The following is a 14,441-nucleotide window of genomic DNA, read 5'->3' on the forward strand; positions in this document are numbered from 1 at the left end:
ATTGTCGGGCCTTGGGCGGTCTATTTTTTCAAGTAGAATGGGAGTGACTTAGATTCTATGCACATACTTAAAATGTAAAAGTTTGTTTATAATTATTTGACACCAGGCACGTCTGCTCATAACCATAGGCCCACATCTTGTCTGTCGTGGGCTGCGCCAGGTCTACCTCCCAGGCCGCATGTGCCCCACCACCAATCATTGGTTCGAGTGCCTGCACTTGGTGGAAAATTCTGGAGACCAGGTGTGCGCTATTCAATGTAGTAATGATTGTTGAGTGGGAGGAACTCCGGGGGCTTCTCTTGTCTCAGGCTGCAATGCGGCGACTAGTGACATCCGTGTTCTGCGCACAAGAAAGCGGTTTAATGTAGTTATATTTCGATCATTTGTTAAGCCTGTCACTGTACGCAAGTGGCCATCTCTAAACATACCTCCTATGGTTTGTATCTGACAATGAATGAGTGCATGTTACGTTGGTACTTCAGTCATGGGTGATTATCCAGGGATTATTCAGAACCGGTAAATGTGGAGAATACAGATGGTCCGCTTTAGGTACCTGCGCAGACTCCCCCCAAGCCCAGCTTGTGGTTTGTAGTGTATGTATCTCAGCCGGTGTTCTCCTAAGCCCAAGTGAGAAAATAGTAGAGAGGGGGTAGGGATAGGTCTTGGTGTGCTCAGGTTTCAGGAACTATAAGCGTGCATCCCAGTGGTACCAAAAGAAGTCACAGTGCGCCTGGGCCACTCGATAGTACAAATAAGTCGGGTACGCCGAACCCTCCTCTTCCAAAGGGCTGAGTGAGGGTCCACCAGCCCACCCGTGCTTGTCCCCCTACCCAGATCAGCCACGTCCACACCACCCAAATGGGGGGTGGAAAAGGACTGTGTGGAATTGGTTGTATTACCCAGGTTTTTATATTTGTTTCTAAACATCCCACCTTAATGATAGTGATGCGGCCTACCATCGACCATGGGATTGTAATCCAGCGGTCTATCTGCTCAGTGAGATGGTCAATGGCTGTTCCATAAATCTTCTGAGGCCGTGCAGTGTATAGTTACCCCGAGACATCTGGGGGGGATCATCGCACCAGCGCAGTGGGAAATCCAGCATAAATGGTTTGGTAGCGTCCATTTGGGGGAATATTTCAGATACAAACAAATATAGTCTGCATATAAGGATGCCAGAAGTGGACCCTGATGGAACCCTTTGCCTTGCTGAAGGTGCCGCTCTTGAAGATGCCGCACCAATAGGTCAATTGCTTTAATAAAAGGCAGAGGTGAAAGTGGACAGCCCTGCCTGGTGCCCCACGACAATGCAAATTTATTAAACACCACATTTATACCGGTTTGGTATATAGAAGGCTTACTAAGGATCTGAAATTTTGGGAGAACCCAAGTTTACTGAGCGCCACCTTTTTATAAAAAAAATAAATATATAGCCCACTCCAGGGAATCAAATGCTTTTTCCGCATCTAATCATGTCTCCACAGGCAGGAGCGCAGGGCTGATGACTGTGAACAATGTACGTAAGTTTACTGAGGTCTATTGATTCGGTATGAAGCCCTACGAAGGGGGAAATGATCCAACCAATTAAAAGCGGTATACGCGTAGCCAATACCTTCGCTAATATTTAGTAATCCTGGTTTAAAAGCGACAACGGCCTATGCGAGGCACATTTGTCAAGCGGCTTGCCCGGTTTAAGGAGCAATGTTACAATTGCTTCACGCATGGTGGAGGCAGCTCTCCTGACTCAAATGCCTCTGCATAACCGGACAGGAGATGTGGGACTAATTGCACTTTATACGTTTTGTAGATGATGCCGGTGAGACCATCTGTGCCGGGAGCCCGAGAGCCATCCAGACTGTCAATTGCCTCAGTAATCTCGTCCGCACCAATGGGCGAAGCGAGTGACTGCTGCTGTCCTTTTTCTGTTCACACCTTCACTATTTCATTTAAATAATCAGAAAGGGCTTGGCCAGTCAGTGGAGAGCACGTAGTGTAGAGGCGAATGTAATAGGACAAGAATATCGACTGAATAGCAGCACCATCCGTGGCTAAGGCGCTGTCTGTGTTCTGGAGCTGGGTAATATATGTAGCGTGGTATCTAGGGGTAAGCAAACGGGCCAAAGTGAGTCCCGGCCTTTCTCCCTCCCCATACACACGGAAGCATGCACATTTCACCAAGTAAGTGATCTCCCGTTGTGCCAGTTCATGGAATTCTCCCAATAGTTTAGCGTTGATGCAACAGAGAGGGGGCCACACCGTCAATGTCTGAGCAAACAGACCTAGCAGCTCCCGCTCAGTGGTGTCCAGATCCTGGCGCATTGTACAAAGCACCCCAGCCTGCTTAGCAATGCAGATGCCCCTAATATACACCTAAAAGGCCTCCCATAAGGTAGCATGCGAAGCACAGAGCCAGTATTTATCTGAAAGTACTCTACGATCGCATCTTGCACTTCACTCTTGAAAACTATGTCTAATAATGCGCCAGCTATGAAGCACCAAGACCCAGAGGGACACCCAACAGTTGGCATAATCGGTGCCAGCAGCACTGGTGAGTGATCTGATAGGGTGCATGGTAAATAATCCACATCCTGTATATGGAGCAGGAGGTCCGGGGTAACATGCCATCACTCTATGCTAGACCAAGTATGATCCGGCGCTGAATAAAATGAATATCCTTGAGCAGTTGGGTGCCAATGTTCCCAGGCATCCGTCAGGTGGGGGAGTGTCTGTCTGTCTAGCAAAAAAGCCCAGGGTGTCCATGTTAGGAGTGTAAACATGAATGAAAAGTATGCGCTGCACACTGAAGTTTCCTGCCACTATTAAGTAGTGGCTCTCTGGATCCTTAATCGCAGTCTTGGTCGTGAAGGGACTTACGAATCAAGATACAAACTCCCCAGGAATAGTTGCTATCGCTAGCAAAAAATCGGCTGCCACCCTAGGCAGCAGCAAAACGGTTGTCTACCTTTGGGCTATAATGGGTCTCCTGCAGCAATGAAACATGGATCTTGCGACATAGGCAAGCACCTGTCGTCCCTTAAGGGGGTTCAACAGGCCTCTAACATTCCATGTAAAGCATCTCCGCTCAAGTCCTCCTGCCCACCGTCCAGACCCCACTACAATAGGTGCAGTAGTATGCCGTCCAGCTTGCCTCTATAGTCCTTTCTGAATAGCCAACCGGTGAGCACATTCGTAGCCTGTAAACAAAAATCAAACTCACTCAACAGTTTTACCACCCGCCCCCTCCCACAATGGAAATCCCCCAACCTATATCCGGTAAATCCCAGCACATTTTAACCTAAAGAAAACAATATCACTCATATTAGAAACAGTAGGAGATCTCCTAGGGGGGGCAGCAACGCCAGAGCGGACCACGAAGCATGATCGCAATAGGCCATAATGTGCATATGGCTACACATCTCGAGAGCCGGGACAATGACTATCCCCAAATACAAGTAAGAAAAAAGCATCATATCACATCGTCGTTCAAGGGTTCATGATTCCATGCCCAGGTGTTCGCATCTCTCCATGTCAGAGACCCCTCATTAACAGCCATGTAGTTTCAAAGCATGACGTGTTACTTCCCAGGGTAGGCACCCCAGCCCGGATTGTGGTGTTTCCAATAGTCCGCTGCCTCCGCCGTTGTATCAAAAATAATGGTTTTACCATTGGTCTGAGCACAAAAGTGCGCCAGCTATAACAGAGCACAACGGATATTCTAATTTTTCAGCGTTCGCTGTATGTCTTGGAATTTGCGCCGGGCCTCCTGTACCATTGGTGTGAAGTATGGGTAGAGCGACGGACCCATCCCCTGATACTGCAAATGTTCCACCCACCTCTCTGGCTTTAAGCAGGGCGACATTCCTGTCATGATTAAGTAATCATGAAATATTAAGACCTGGAGGTGTGCCAGGAGCCAATCGGGGGCCAGGGATCTGTTAGCCTGCTCTACCGTGAAATTTTTGGAAAAACTGCCAAATAATTCAGACAGCCATCCCACGTATGCCTCCATGGGGAGTGTGTTGGTGGTCGCTGCGAGCCCAGCCCAGATTATTGTGGCGTGACCGTGCTTCTAAGTGCTCCGCCGTAGTAATTTTCAGAAGGCGCTCCATACTATCTAGGTGCTTAATCATGACCGCCTGAGTATCCTCTGTGTCAGATGCGCTTTTCAGCAGAATCTATGCGGGTCTCGTACTCCGCGACAAATGCCCTGCCTTTAGGCTCACCTGCGACCCCTGACGTCGCGGGCCCTCAGAGGACTGCATCAGGCTGCTGCTGCGTTGCAGCCACATCGGGAGATCCAGGGCCTTGATACTGGCTCTGCTGCTCCCGACACATGTGTGAGGGACTCAGGCAGCTGAAGCAGCTCCCAGGGGCACAGATCGCTGTGCTAGCGCACCATGCTGGAGCTCTTTCCGCATGACTGCTCGGGAGCTCCACAATCAAGCTACCATCTTGGTGCTTGGTAAAGCCATGCCCCCACTGCATTGTTAATACTGCATTGATTTCTGGGGGAAAACAATCATCCTGGTAAAACCTGAAGAAATTGGTTGCAGGAAAAAAGCCAGGAATTGCATGTTTCACAAGCTTAAATTGGAGCATCTGTTTCCCTGTGCAATTCCTCCTATGGTGGTGTTGTAGGAGGATCACTTGTAATCCTTCTGTAATACAGCAACCCAGAATTAACAATACTCCTTGTAACATTCACATGGGGCCTGGTTTTAGGGACCCCAAGTATAGCTCGACTCATACCAGAGCACGTAGTCTTCAGTACAATTCCGCTCTTCATTAGCCTCTGCCGCTGTTTGTGTATTCCTACTTAAATGGGATGATCTTCTTCGTCCTCTCGCTGCTCGTACCTTGTCTGTGAGATCTCATGCCCCTTACTGGAAAGGGAACTGCTCCTAAATTTGTTGATTCTTATGGAAGCCTTTTCCATAAAGGGTCCTGATCTCTCACACATGCGAGTGGCTTGTGACAATAGTCTCCTCAGTTTGAACTAACTTGAAGGAATATTGTAAAAATTGCAGAAGTTGACCACAAGGTCTCCTCTTGTCGAACAAAGTTGGGCATAGATATAGAAAAAGGCCTGCTCTGGTTACTGACAGTGACCCTGGATACCATAAGGTAGTAGGATTCCCAACTTGGGAAAGGACTGCACATCAAACAGGAGAACAAATATCAAAGTAGAGTAAAAGGCGTGTTTTTAGTAAGCAATAGCTGTAAGTACAGGGTGGTGCTAGGTGGGCTGTGAGCACTTACTACCCAGAAGTGCCGTAAACAGATTGAGAAAACAATCTGCTGGAAAAGTCACATGAAAATCAGCTGATGCAGCACACCCATAGACAATGTAATAGGTCCTACGCACAACCAATTTTCAAGGATCAAGATCACTAAAGTAAATCATTCTCAAGTGTCCTTATATAATACAGGATATCCAACGGTTACAAATGATAACAGTCCACAAAGCTTCAATGTGTGGTGTTGCTTTTATTGTTCCTTCAACACGTACTCAATATAGATAACCACCAACACGTGTTTCGTCTGTACCAAGTAGGTACAATGACTTTCTCAAGGCTAATGGTTGGTTATAGATAAGGTCAAAGATTCCAATCAATGACCGATTAACTGTAATCTCCATTATGTAAGGACTCTATTCAGGTAAATCCTCACTGTCGAAAAAGTATAAGAGCAGTGAGTATGTTCCACACTGTGGTACGTGCTCTACTGTACATGCTTCAATGTAAAAAACCTTCAGGAACCGTGCTAATGAACAACCGTTGTGTGTAATGTTCCCAATATGCGTCTTTCCAAAGTCCAGGAAAAATAGTAAAGTAAGATGAATGTGGCTTGCACCAAACCTCCTGAAGCACTGTCCTTCCTAATGGCAACAAGAGGTCACGCAATAATGAGCAAATAAAACCGTGGAGTGTATCATTCGTGTCTCTAAGCAGGTTCACAGAGCACCATCCACGGCCATAATGCTAGATACAAATGCTGGTGACACGAATGTTACACTCCACTGTTTGTTTGCTCATTATTGCGTGACCTCTTGTTGCCATTAGGAAGGACAGTGCTTCAGGAGGTTTTTTTGCCAGCCGCGTTCAGCTTACTTGACTATTTTTCCTGGACTTTGGAAAGACTCATATATTGAACATTACACACAACGGTTGTTCATTAGCACGGTTCCTGAAGGTTTTTTACATTGAAGCACGTACAGTAGAGCACGTACCAGTGTGGAACATACTCACTGCTCTTACACTTTTTCGACAGTGAGGAATTACCTGAATAGTCCTTACATATTGGAGATTCTTCGCTGATTTTACAGTTCATCGGTCATATTTATTGGAATTTTTGACCTTATCTATAACCAACCATTAGCCTTAAGAAAGTAATTGTACTTACTTGGTACAGACGAAACACGTGTTGGCTGTTATCTATATTGAGTATGTGTTGAAGGAACAATAAAAGCAACACCACACATTGAAGCTTTGTGGACTGTTCATCTCTGTGAGAAGTTGGCCTGGTATATAATGCTCACTAATTCTTAGTGATCACTTTGTACCATGCCAAGCAACCCTTATGATGATTGGTTGTAATTCAACTTTGTAGACCAGTTATCCTAGTGGTAACGTGGACAAAGCAGTCTTAGGCTAAACTCTGAAAGGCATGTGAAGCCAGCTGTGATACCATACACAACCCCCTTGAATATCAAATGAAAGGGACACCACACAGATATATATTGAAAATATATATTGATTTATTAACTAAAATCCCCTGGACTCTTTATGAGCACAGAAGCACAAGCGTTAAATCGCAAGACAGTTTAAAATACACAAAAGTTGCACAATATGGATGAGCCCTAGGGGCCACCTAAACCATATACTAAGAAAGTGGTATAAGAGATACCAAATGGAAAGGAAGTAGGCCTAGGGCCTTGGGAATCGCTGGAGCTATTCGAGACTAGCAGTAACTAAGTCGGGAAAGGCCCGCGGGACTCGGGTGCAGTGTTTAAAGTGCACGCACTTCTCAATGTAAAGTCTGTGGTGCGTAAAAAGTACAAAGTTAGATAGTTCGGAACCTTCCGAGTGACCTAGGACGCTGAAACTTAAGACACAGGCCCTTGAGATATGTACCAGTGTAGGAACACCGGCGGAGCTGGGTTACCTCACCCACAGGAAGCGGGTGCACAGGGTCGAAGTAGTGTCGGGTTTCGTCACGCTGGTCGATGGTGCTTGGAGCTGAAGATGCTGCAGGCGGCTCGATGTGAAGAGTTCCGGTGGATCCAAGGGTGGATCTGAAGTTGTGAAGACCTGAAAGCAGAGGGGACCATGTTCAAAGTCACTAGCCAGTGACTACCGTGGAACCAGATTGGAACCAGGCGATGTCGGGTGCAAACAGGCGTTGTTGTGTAGTTTCTCTCTGCAGCCACGTGGACACCGGGGGTCGAGGACGTCCAGGAGTCGGTCACGAGCTGTCCCACGCAGGCTTCTCGCTGTTGGCGGTGTCGGCAACTTGATCAGAGCAAACAGGCCTTGGCTAATGCAAGCCACGCAGGAATCGAAAGATGCTTAACACTCGGACCAGCAAGGTCAGAGCGAGTGCTCCTTTTCACAGGAGCTTGGGTGAGTCTGGAGCAACCAGACCCGCTGAGTAGTTCGTCAGTTTCGTCGCCAAGATGGCCGCTGACCACGTGGCTAGTGGCCGGGATGGCGCGTCGAGTGGCACAATGCAAAAGGGCCCCACGCAGATCGTGGAGATGCTGGGGGGCTGATCTTCGGTGCAAGGGCTGCTCGGTGGTGGGGGTTTTCAGTCTTCAAAGCACAACGTCGAGGATGCCTCAGATGCTGCGCAGTCAGCTTTTCGAGTGTCTTCCAAGATGGCCGGTCCCACGTCACTCGGTGCCTCCACGGGTCCCTTCTTTGCAGGGACTGTGGATCGGGCTCTGAGAGGTCTGGGAGTCTGGTTCTTGTTTGGCTCTGGGCTCGGGCTCCGGTGGGAGGCGGCAGCAAAGCAGACGTCGAGTTGCTGGTTGGTGCCTGTATTCACAGGGTGGCCACTCCTAGGCCACAAGGGAGATTCTCTTCAGTCTTCTGAGCAGCAGAATGTCGAAGTCCAGTCTTCTTCTTTGTTTAAAGTTGATTCAGGATGATCTGCTGTGCCATGGCACTGCTCCCACTCTTATTCCCAATCTGAGGGGTGGATAACCTACTAGGTCCCTCCTCTGGGAGGAACCAGGAAGGGTGGCGGTTACACCCCCTTTCCTTTGTCCAGCTCCTCGCCAGGCCTGGGTCTGGAAAGTCCCAGGACCGGTTTGGACTGGCTTATGCACGGGGACACCTTGTGTGCCCCGGGCATGTCTCAATCTATTCAGCCCTGTCCTACCCAATACACAAAACCCTGTCTGGGGTGGTGCTCTCACCTCCCAAGGCAGGAAACCCTTTGTCCAAGCCTCCCTCGCTGGAAGGACTCCCAGCAGCAGGAGGTCAGACTCGTGTCTGTGGTGGCAGCATCCATTTTGTGATGCTGAGGCTCTGGTTAACTTTAACCGGGGTTAAGGCTGCACACATGTCGTGTCCCTCTAGAAGGGTGGAATGCTATCCCCGTCGACAGAACTGTCGAGGGGATAGTATTCCAATTCGTATGACACCTTACTCTACATGTTTTGATAAAGCCAAACCAAAGATAGCATTTAACCGCAAAGATTATAATGCACTTAAGAGTATATGGTATAGCAATATCCCGGAACAGCTTAGGGAGTGGTTCCCGACAGCTGCAGACGGGCTCGGCTCATGCTAGAGCACCATCTCACATATTTCCAAGCACTCTGCCTCCAGGATTGATGAGGCCTTCCATAGGAGTGGCTGATGGGAACATATGTGTCCAGTTTAAGGGTAGATATAGGGATACTATATCTAAGCAAGAGGTGATTACACCAACTTACCCCAGCTGAGTGATCAGCCAGTTGTGTCAAATATGGAGGCCAGGCCAGGGGTGGCACATTACATGCTGCAGCCCCTGTTAGGCCTTGGAAACACCTATACCCTGGGTACCCTGTTACAGGGGCCTATAAGGTGAACCAGTTCCAATTGTGTATGCACCTAAGGTACATGAGTCCATTTTAAGGAGAGAGCAATCAGCCTGGGGCCCTGAATAGCAGGATCCCAGGCCAACTATGTCAAAAAACAGCTAAACACCAGGCAAAAAGTTTGGGGGTAACCATAGTCAGATATCCACCTTCCTACAATCTCATCATTTGGAACCTTTGGATATTCTGCATTATATAAGGACTAATTATTTACTTTAGTGACATTGGTCCTTGAAAATTGGTTGTGCGTAGGACCTATTACATGGTCTATGGGTGTGCTGCATCAGCTGATTTTCTTGAGAACCCTAGATACCTTGTTGAATAACTTGCCTTGGTAGGCTTGCTTGATGTTGTTGGCAGTGGGTCCAAATTATCGCTACAGGGGTTTGAGTCTAGCGAGCATCCAATATTGCAACCAGTATGCTCTATTAGAGTGCTAATTCTCTAGAACGTGTTTTTATTCCAGTATCCAGTTTGTCCATCACTCCTTATACGGTTGTCACTTCAGTTTGTCAGTGCCAAATGACAACCTGATGTTACTTGCATTGAAGTTGCATTGTCGCAGGGGGCTTCAGCTAAGTTACAGGTACTTTTCTTGAAAGCATCTCCATGTTGATGCATAAAACTGATTCAGAGGGATTTGCGTCCTTTTTCAGGTCTGCCATTAGCCACAACATTCTGATTTTACCAAAACTGCATATGTATAATATTAGCTTGTAGGGGCTTTCAGCCAGCCCTCTTCATCCATTGGTCTGTCATTAACATTTTTCTTCTACCTGCTACAGCATGAAGTATAAAAATAAATGGATGAATTAATCTTAGCTGCTGCTGATTACGCGGTGCTGCATACAAGTCCATTGTTTTGCACACCATACCACCTTAGTTTGGACCTAGCCATATATGAATCAACCTTCACACTGCCCTACTGGGGACACTCCGATCTGAACCGCCAAGGTAGGTACTCCCTGAACCAAAACACAAGCAACCCAGGACCGGTTTCAACCTAGTTGGAGTGCATTAGCGAGGTATTTGTTCGAGTGACGCAACGTGCGCAGGACCCAGTTCTTGGCATTCCTGCTCCACTTAAGGTGAATTGCTAAAGTATGCAACAACAAAAAATGATGGATTGAATGCTTGATTTCATCTTGGCAACTAGTAATTAGTCTGGCCACATCAGTCATCATGGTTTTGCACACCATGCCACCTCAGTTTGGACCTAGCCATATGCAAATCAGTCTAGACCCTGCTCCAATGGGAACAGTCCAGCCCAAACTGTATACTTCTTTTACACTACATCATGTGGGAAACTAAAGTATACAGTGGCAAAGTATCCTCTCTACTTCAGCCTTAGAGCAGAATGCCATCACAAACAGTGAAATTAGACTTTCACAAAGAGCACACCCACATACGATGTAGTTGCCTTCTCGGTCAGGGACTACCCTTGTAATGTGTGCCTTTTTGAATTGTTTTTTTTATTTCTATTATTAAATTGGGAGGGCGCGGCTGCTTCCTCAATAGTGTTTTTATGGAAAGTGGAAAGTTGGCACTTCTATAACCCACAGACAAATCTCCATTTTGTATTCTTTGTAAATTGTTTTTCTGCCCCACCACCATTTTGTCAGCTCTCATACGGTTTACGATGTTTTAATGTTAATGAAAAATTAATTTGACATTTTTACTCCAGTTGCTAAAAGTAACTTGCGCCTCCGTAGGCATGCTTTCGTAAGTCCTGGAATTTTACTTTATCCAGTGAAGTCTTGGTCACAGCATGACTTTTGTGCAAATGTATTCCATTCCTACCTACAGTAGTTTAAACATTTTAAAGTTAATTGATAAGAAGCAAGACTTTGTATTGAGAAAAATCTGAATCTGTGCTCAAGTCAAATGATGGGCAATTAACCTGGGTATCTGATTCCTTCTAGAGTCGGCTCTGGATGAATGTCATAAAAGAATTGCGAAATGGCATTCAATTGAATAGTGCATCCGAGCGACTGTACAAGACCCTGCCAGTGAAATACGACCGTTCGCCATTCGAGGATTTGATGGATGACATCAGATACAGACGGTATACACTCCAGAAAGCGACGGTATTTACATGAGCTTCATTGTAATTTTCTGTGGGGATTGGGTGCTGGGGATATTTTTTAAATTAGTTTGTTATAAAGGCATTGGTCATTTCATCCACTTCAGAAAAGTGTGACCACTGGATGGTGCAAACTCATTACTTATGGCCAGCATCCAGTGAAAGAGGGCCAGAAACCAGTGCTGTTTTTTTTTTTTTTTTACCTAGCTGTTAATGCACATTGTTGGGCAAAGTGTTGCATAAGGTACGCTAAAGTGTCCCACAACTAAAAGGGAATCCGCAAAGGAATCGGATTACAGCACAGGCATAATGTACCAATGTAAGCCTTCAATCAATGCAATAAAACACATTCATGCAGGAGAAACAGAAAACATTACTTGACTTGCTGCTGAACTTCCTTCTGAGCAGTGAATAAAGAGAAAGAGTGAACTTGGAGGAAGGACCACATTGGGACCAGGCTTCAAGCAGAGAGGAAGGACTTGTGGACTTATACTTTTGTCTTTTCCTTGGTGTACATGGGGAAAAAGTGTGTGGTTTTAATTGGCTGCTGTTGAAATAAAGCAAAGGGAAAAAAGCGTAATCCTCGCCTGTTTCCTTAATAGAATTGGAACTTTTCTAATACCAAAGCTAGGTGAATTTTCATTCTACCCTTACACCATTAATGAAATGTGTGGTTTGTAACCGGTTTTAGAGAAGACCTCTCCAAACTATACTCATCGTGATACCTTCCACAGCAACAGAAACTCCTAGCTTTTAGAGAGACACTTCAACCAGAGCCCACAATGGCTGGTGTAGTTGAATTCTATGGAAAAATAAATTTGGACCATAAACACTGGAAAAATCAGCACATTTGGGAAACTTCTTGATACTTTACTTCAGCTCGTTGATGGCGTTCCCTGTGTTGTGAACTGGTTTGCAGTAGTTGACTTGAATTAAGAGTAGAATCCTATCCAGATGTAGAACTTCTTTTTTGGATGAGTTTGAGAATATGGCCAATATCTTTTCAAGTGGTTCCAACAGTTTGGAAAAAATGGTCAGTTGGTGAATATACTTCATAAATTTTGCTGTGGCTAGAGCTTTTCTTTAAACGCTGCATTTCTTTCCTAAAATATGACTTTTGAATTTTTACTCCTATTGTGTTCTCTACTTTTCTGTGGAGAAAATATACACATTGTTTAAATTACATTTTCAATAGAGATGGTACTGTTAGGTTATCAAAAAAATTCCATTTTCAAAATATTTCGTAAGGGAGAGGAAAGAAATTATGGTGTGATACAGTGGTGTGAATTAAAAAATACATGTGCTATCTATAGTGATGTTTGGATATAGTACAATTCTTTTAATTTCATGGTATAGTGGGTAATAAAGAGTTATTGGAAATGTAGTGCCTCACATTTAAAGAGAAAATACAACAAAAAACCTTGCCTGTACTGATCCTTATTCAAAGATGCAAATCATCAAGGTGACGGCAACCAAATTGTCAACCTCCTCAAATTATTCAAAAATATTTTATTTTTCATTTTTCAAAAATGTTTTTCACATAGTAGCATGAATCTACAATTTTTCACATTACACCACAAGACCAAAAAACAATTTGACCAAACAAAACACCGACTCTAGGTCAATACACCTATAATAGACAACATCAAAGACGACTAAAACATGAAACACAGAACATATACACTGAATCTTTTTTTACATTTGTTAATCCATCTAGAGAACCCCCAAAAAAAACCAGTGTGAATATTTAAACAGAAACATTTCTGCACTGTGCCAATTTATGGACGTTTGTTTCATAATTCATTTAACCAGGCAGAAAACTTCTTAACATTGGTCACACTTGTTTAACAATCACAACAAAAAAGGTCGACTCGTTTCAAACCCCGTGAGTTGTCGGCTGGGGTTTCTCGTCCAGACCAATCATTAGAAGACAAATGAAAAAGATTTAGGAACAAATCCTTCTTTGTGTGAGCTGTTGGAAGCAATACACTTTAAATAGCCTCGAGCAGACAGTTTCAGGGCGGCTAGCTTACCTATTTGGCTAAATCAGCCGATTTCGCATATAGACTCAACTGCTGGCTAACAAAGGTGTCTGAAACAACATAACAGAAAAAAGAGAACTGTACAAGGAACCAGTTTCACAGTCCTGTCATAGCAGCGGGAAAACTAACTCCATTGGTCCACTACTTACCTAATGTTAAGAGCCTGTAGGGCTTCATAATGGCTTGAATGGAAAGGATGTGCCCTGGAAAGCAATGTGAAACTGAGGGGGAGTTTAGTAAAAAACAAGGGTCCATTTATCTGATGGTTCGTTGGCAGCATGATCAAATTTTACATACCTTTCATTGATTTCTTTTATTTGTGGGTCTAGTCAGCCTCGTAGCAGGACCAATTTCCTACAAGAGACAATATGTGATATTTCAATCGAAGTTGCTGAATGTGCGTTGCGTGATATTTCAATCTAAGTTGCTGAATGTGCGTTGCGTATAGGGATTCTAACACGGTTTCTCAAATATATTGAAGCATGAGCGGTGCCAAAGTGAAAATGCAATGCACATTAGGGACTATTTGTACAAACTCGCAGATTTGGTAAAAAGCTATAAAGCTGAAAAAAAGACTCTTATTGTAGCGCGCTAAAGGCAGCTTCCATAGTTGAACCCTGTTGACCCGTCCGCGTTTACCTTTTTTGCAGCTGGCGTCTCCGAATCTGTTTTGCACGTCCGGGCTGAGTCGCGGTGAAAGATCATTGCGTTCCGTGATCTTCGGTTTGTTTTTAAACTTCTGGTTGTCTTGATGCGGTGTAAGTGACTGTGTGGACGTCACATGACTGTTGTCTTACAGCAGTGTGATTGGCTGTATGGTCGTGACTTCAATGTTAGATGCTCAAGGCTATTTAAGTGTATTGCTTTCAACAGCTCACACACAGAAGGTTTTGTTCCTTAGTCTTTTTCATTCATTGTTTTCTAGTGATTGGTCCTGAAGAGAACCCCCAGCCAACAACTCACGGGGTTCGAAATGCGTCTCTTTTTTGTTGTGATTGTAAAACAAGTGTTACCAATGATAAAATGTTTTCTGTCTGGTTAAATGAATTATGAAACAAATGTCCATAAATTGGCACAGTGCAGATATTTTTCCGTTCAAATATTCAGTGTTTTTTTTTTTTTTAATTTTTTTTAGTTTCTCTAGAAGGATTAACCAATGTAAAAAATTCTTGAAAAAAGGTTATTCAGCGTATATGTTCTGCGTTTCATGTTTTGCATATGAGTAAGTTGT

General features: G+C 44.8%; 1 protein-coding gene across 1 annotated transcript in view; it reads left to right on the top strand.

Moving 5' to 3' along the window:
- Window positions 1–14,441, top strand: part of LOC147706071 (protein spire homolog 1-like) — a 206,141-nt gene that overhangs the window by 77,259 nt on the left and 114,441 nt on the right. Inside the window, exon 6 of the mRNA XM_086929021.1 lies at window positions 11,008–11,172. Coding sequence (XP_086785147.1) covers window positions 11,008–11,172 — 165 coding nt within the window. The remainder of the gene's footprint in view (window positions 1–11,007; window positions 11,173–14,441) is intronic.

Source organism: Lissotriton vulgaris, chromosome 7 (genome assembly GCF_964263255.1).
Source record: "Lissotriton vulgaris chromosome 7, aLisVul1.2, whole genome shotgun sequence".
NCBI lineage: Eukaryota > Metazoa > Chordata > Amphibia > Caudata > Salamandridae > Lissotriton > Lissotriton vulgaris.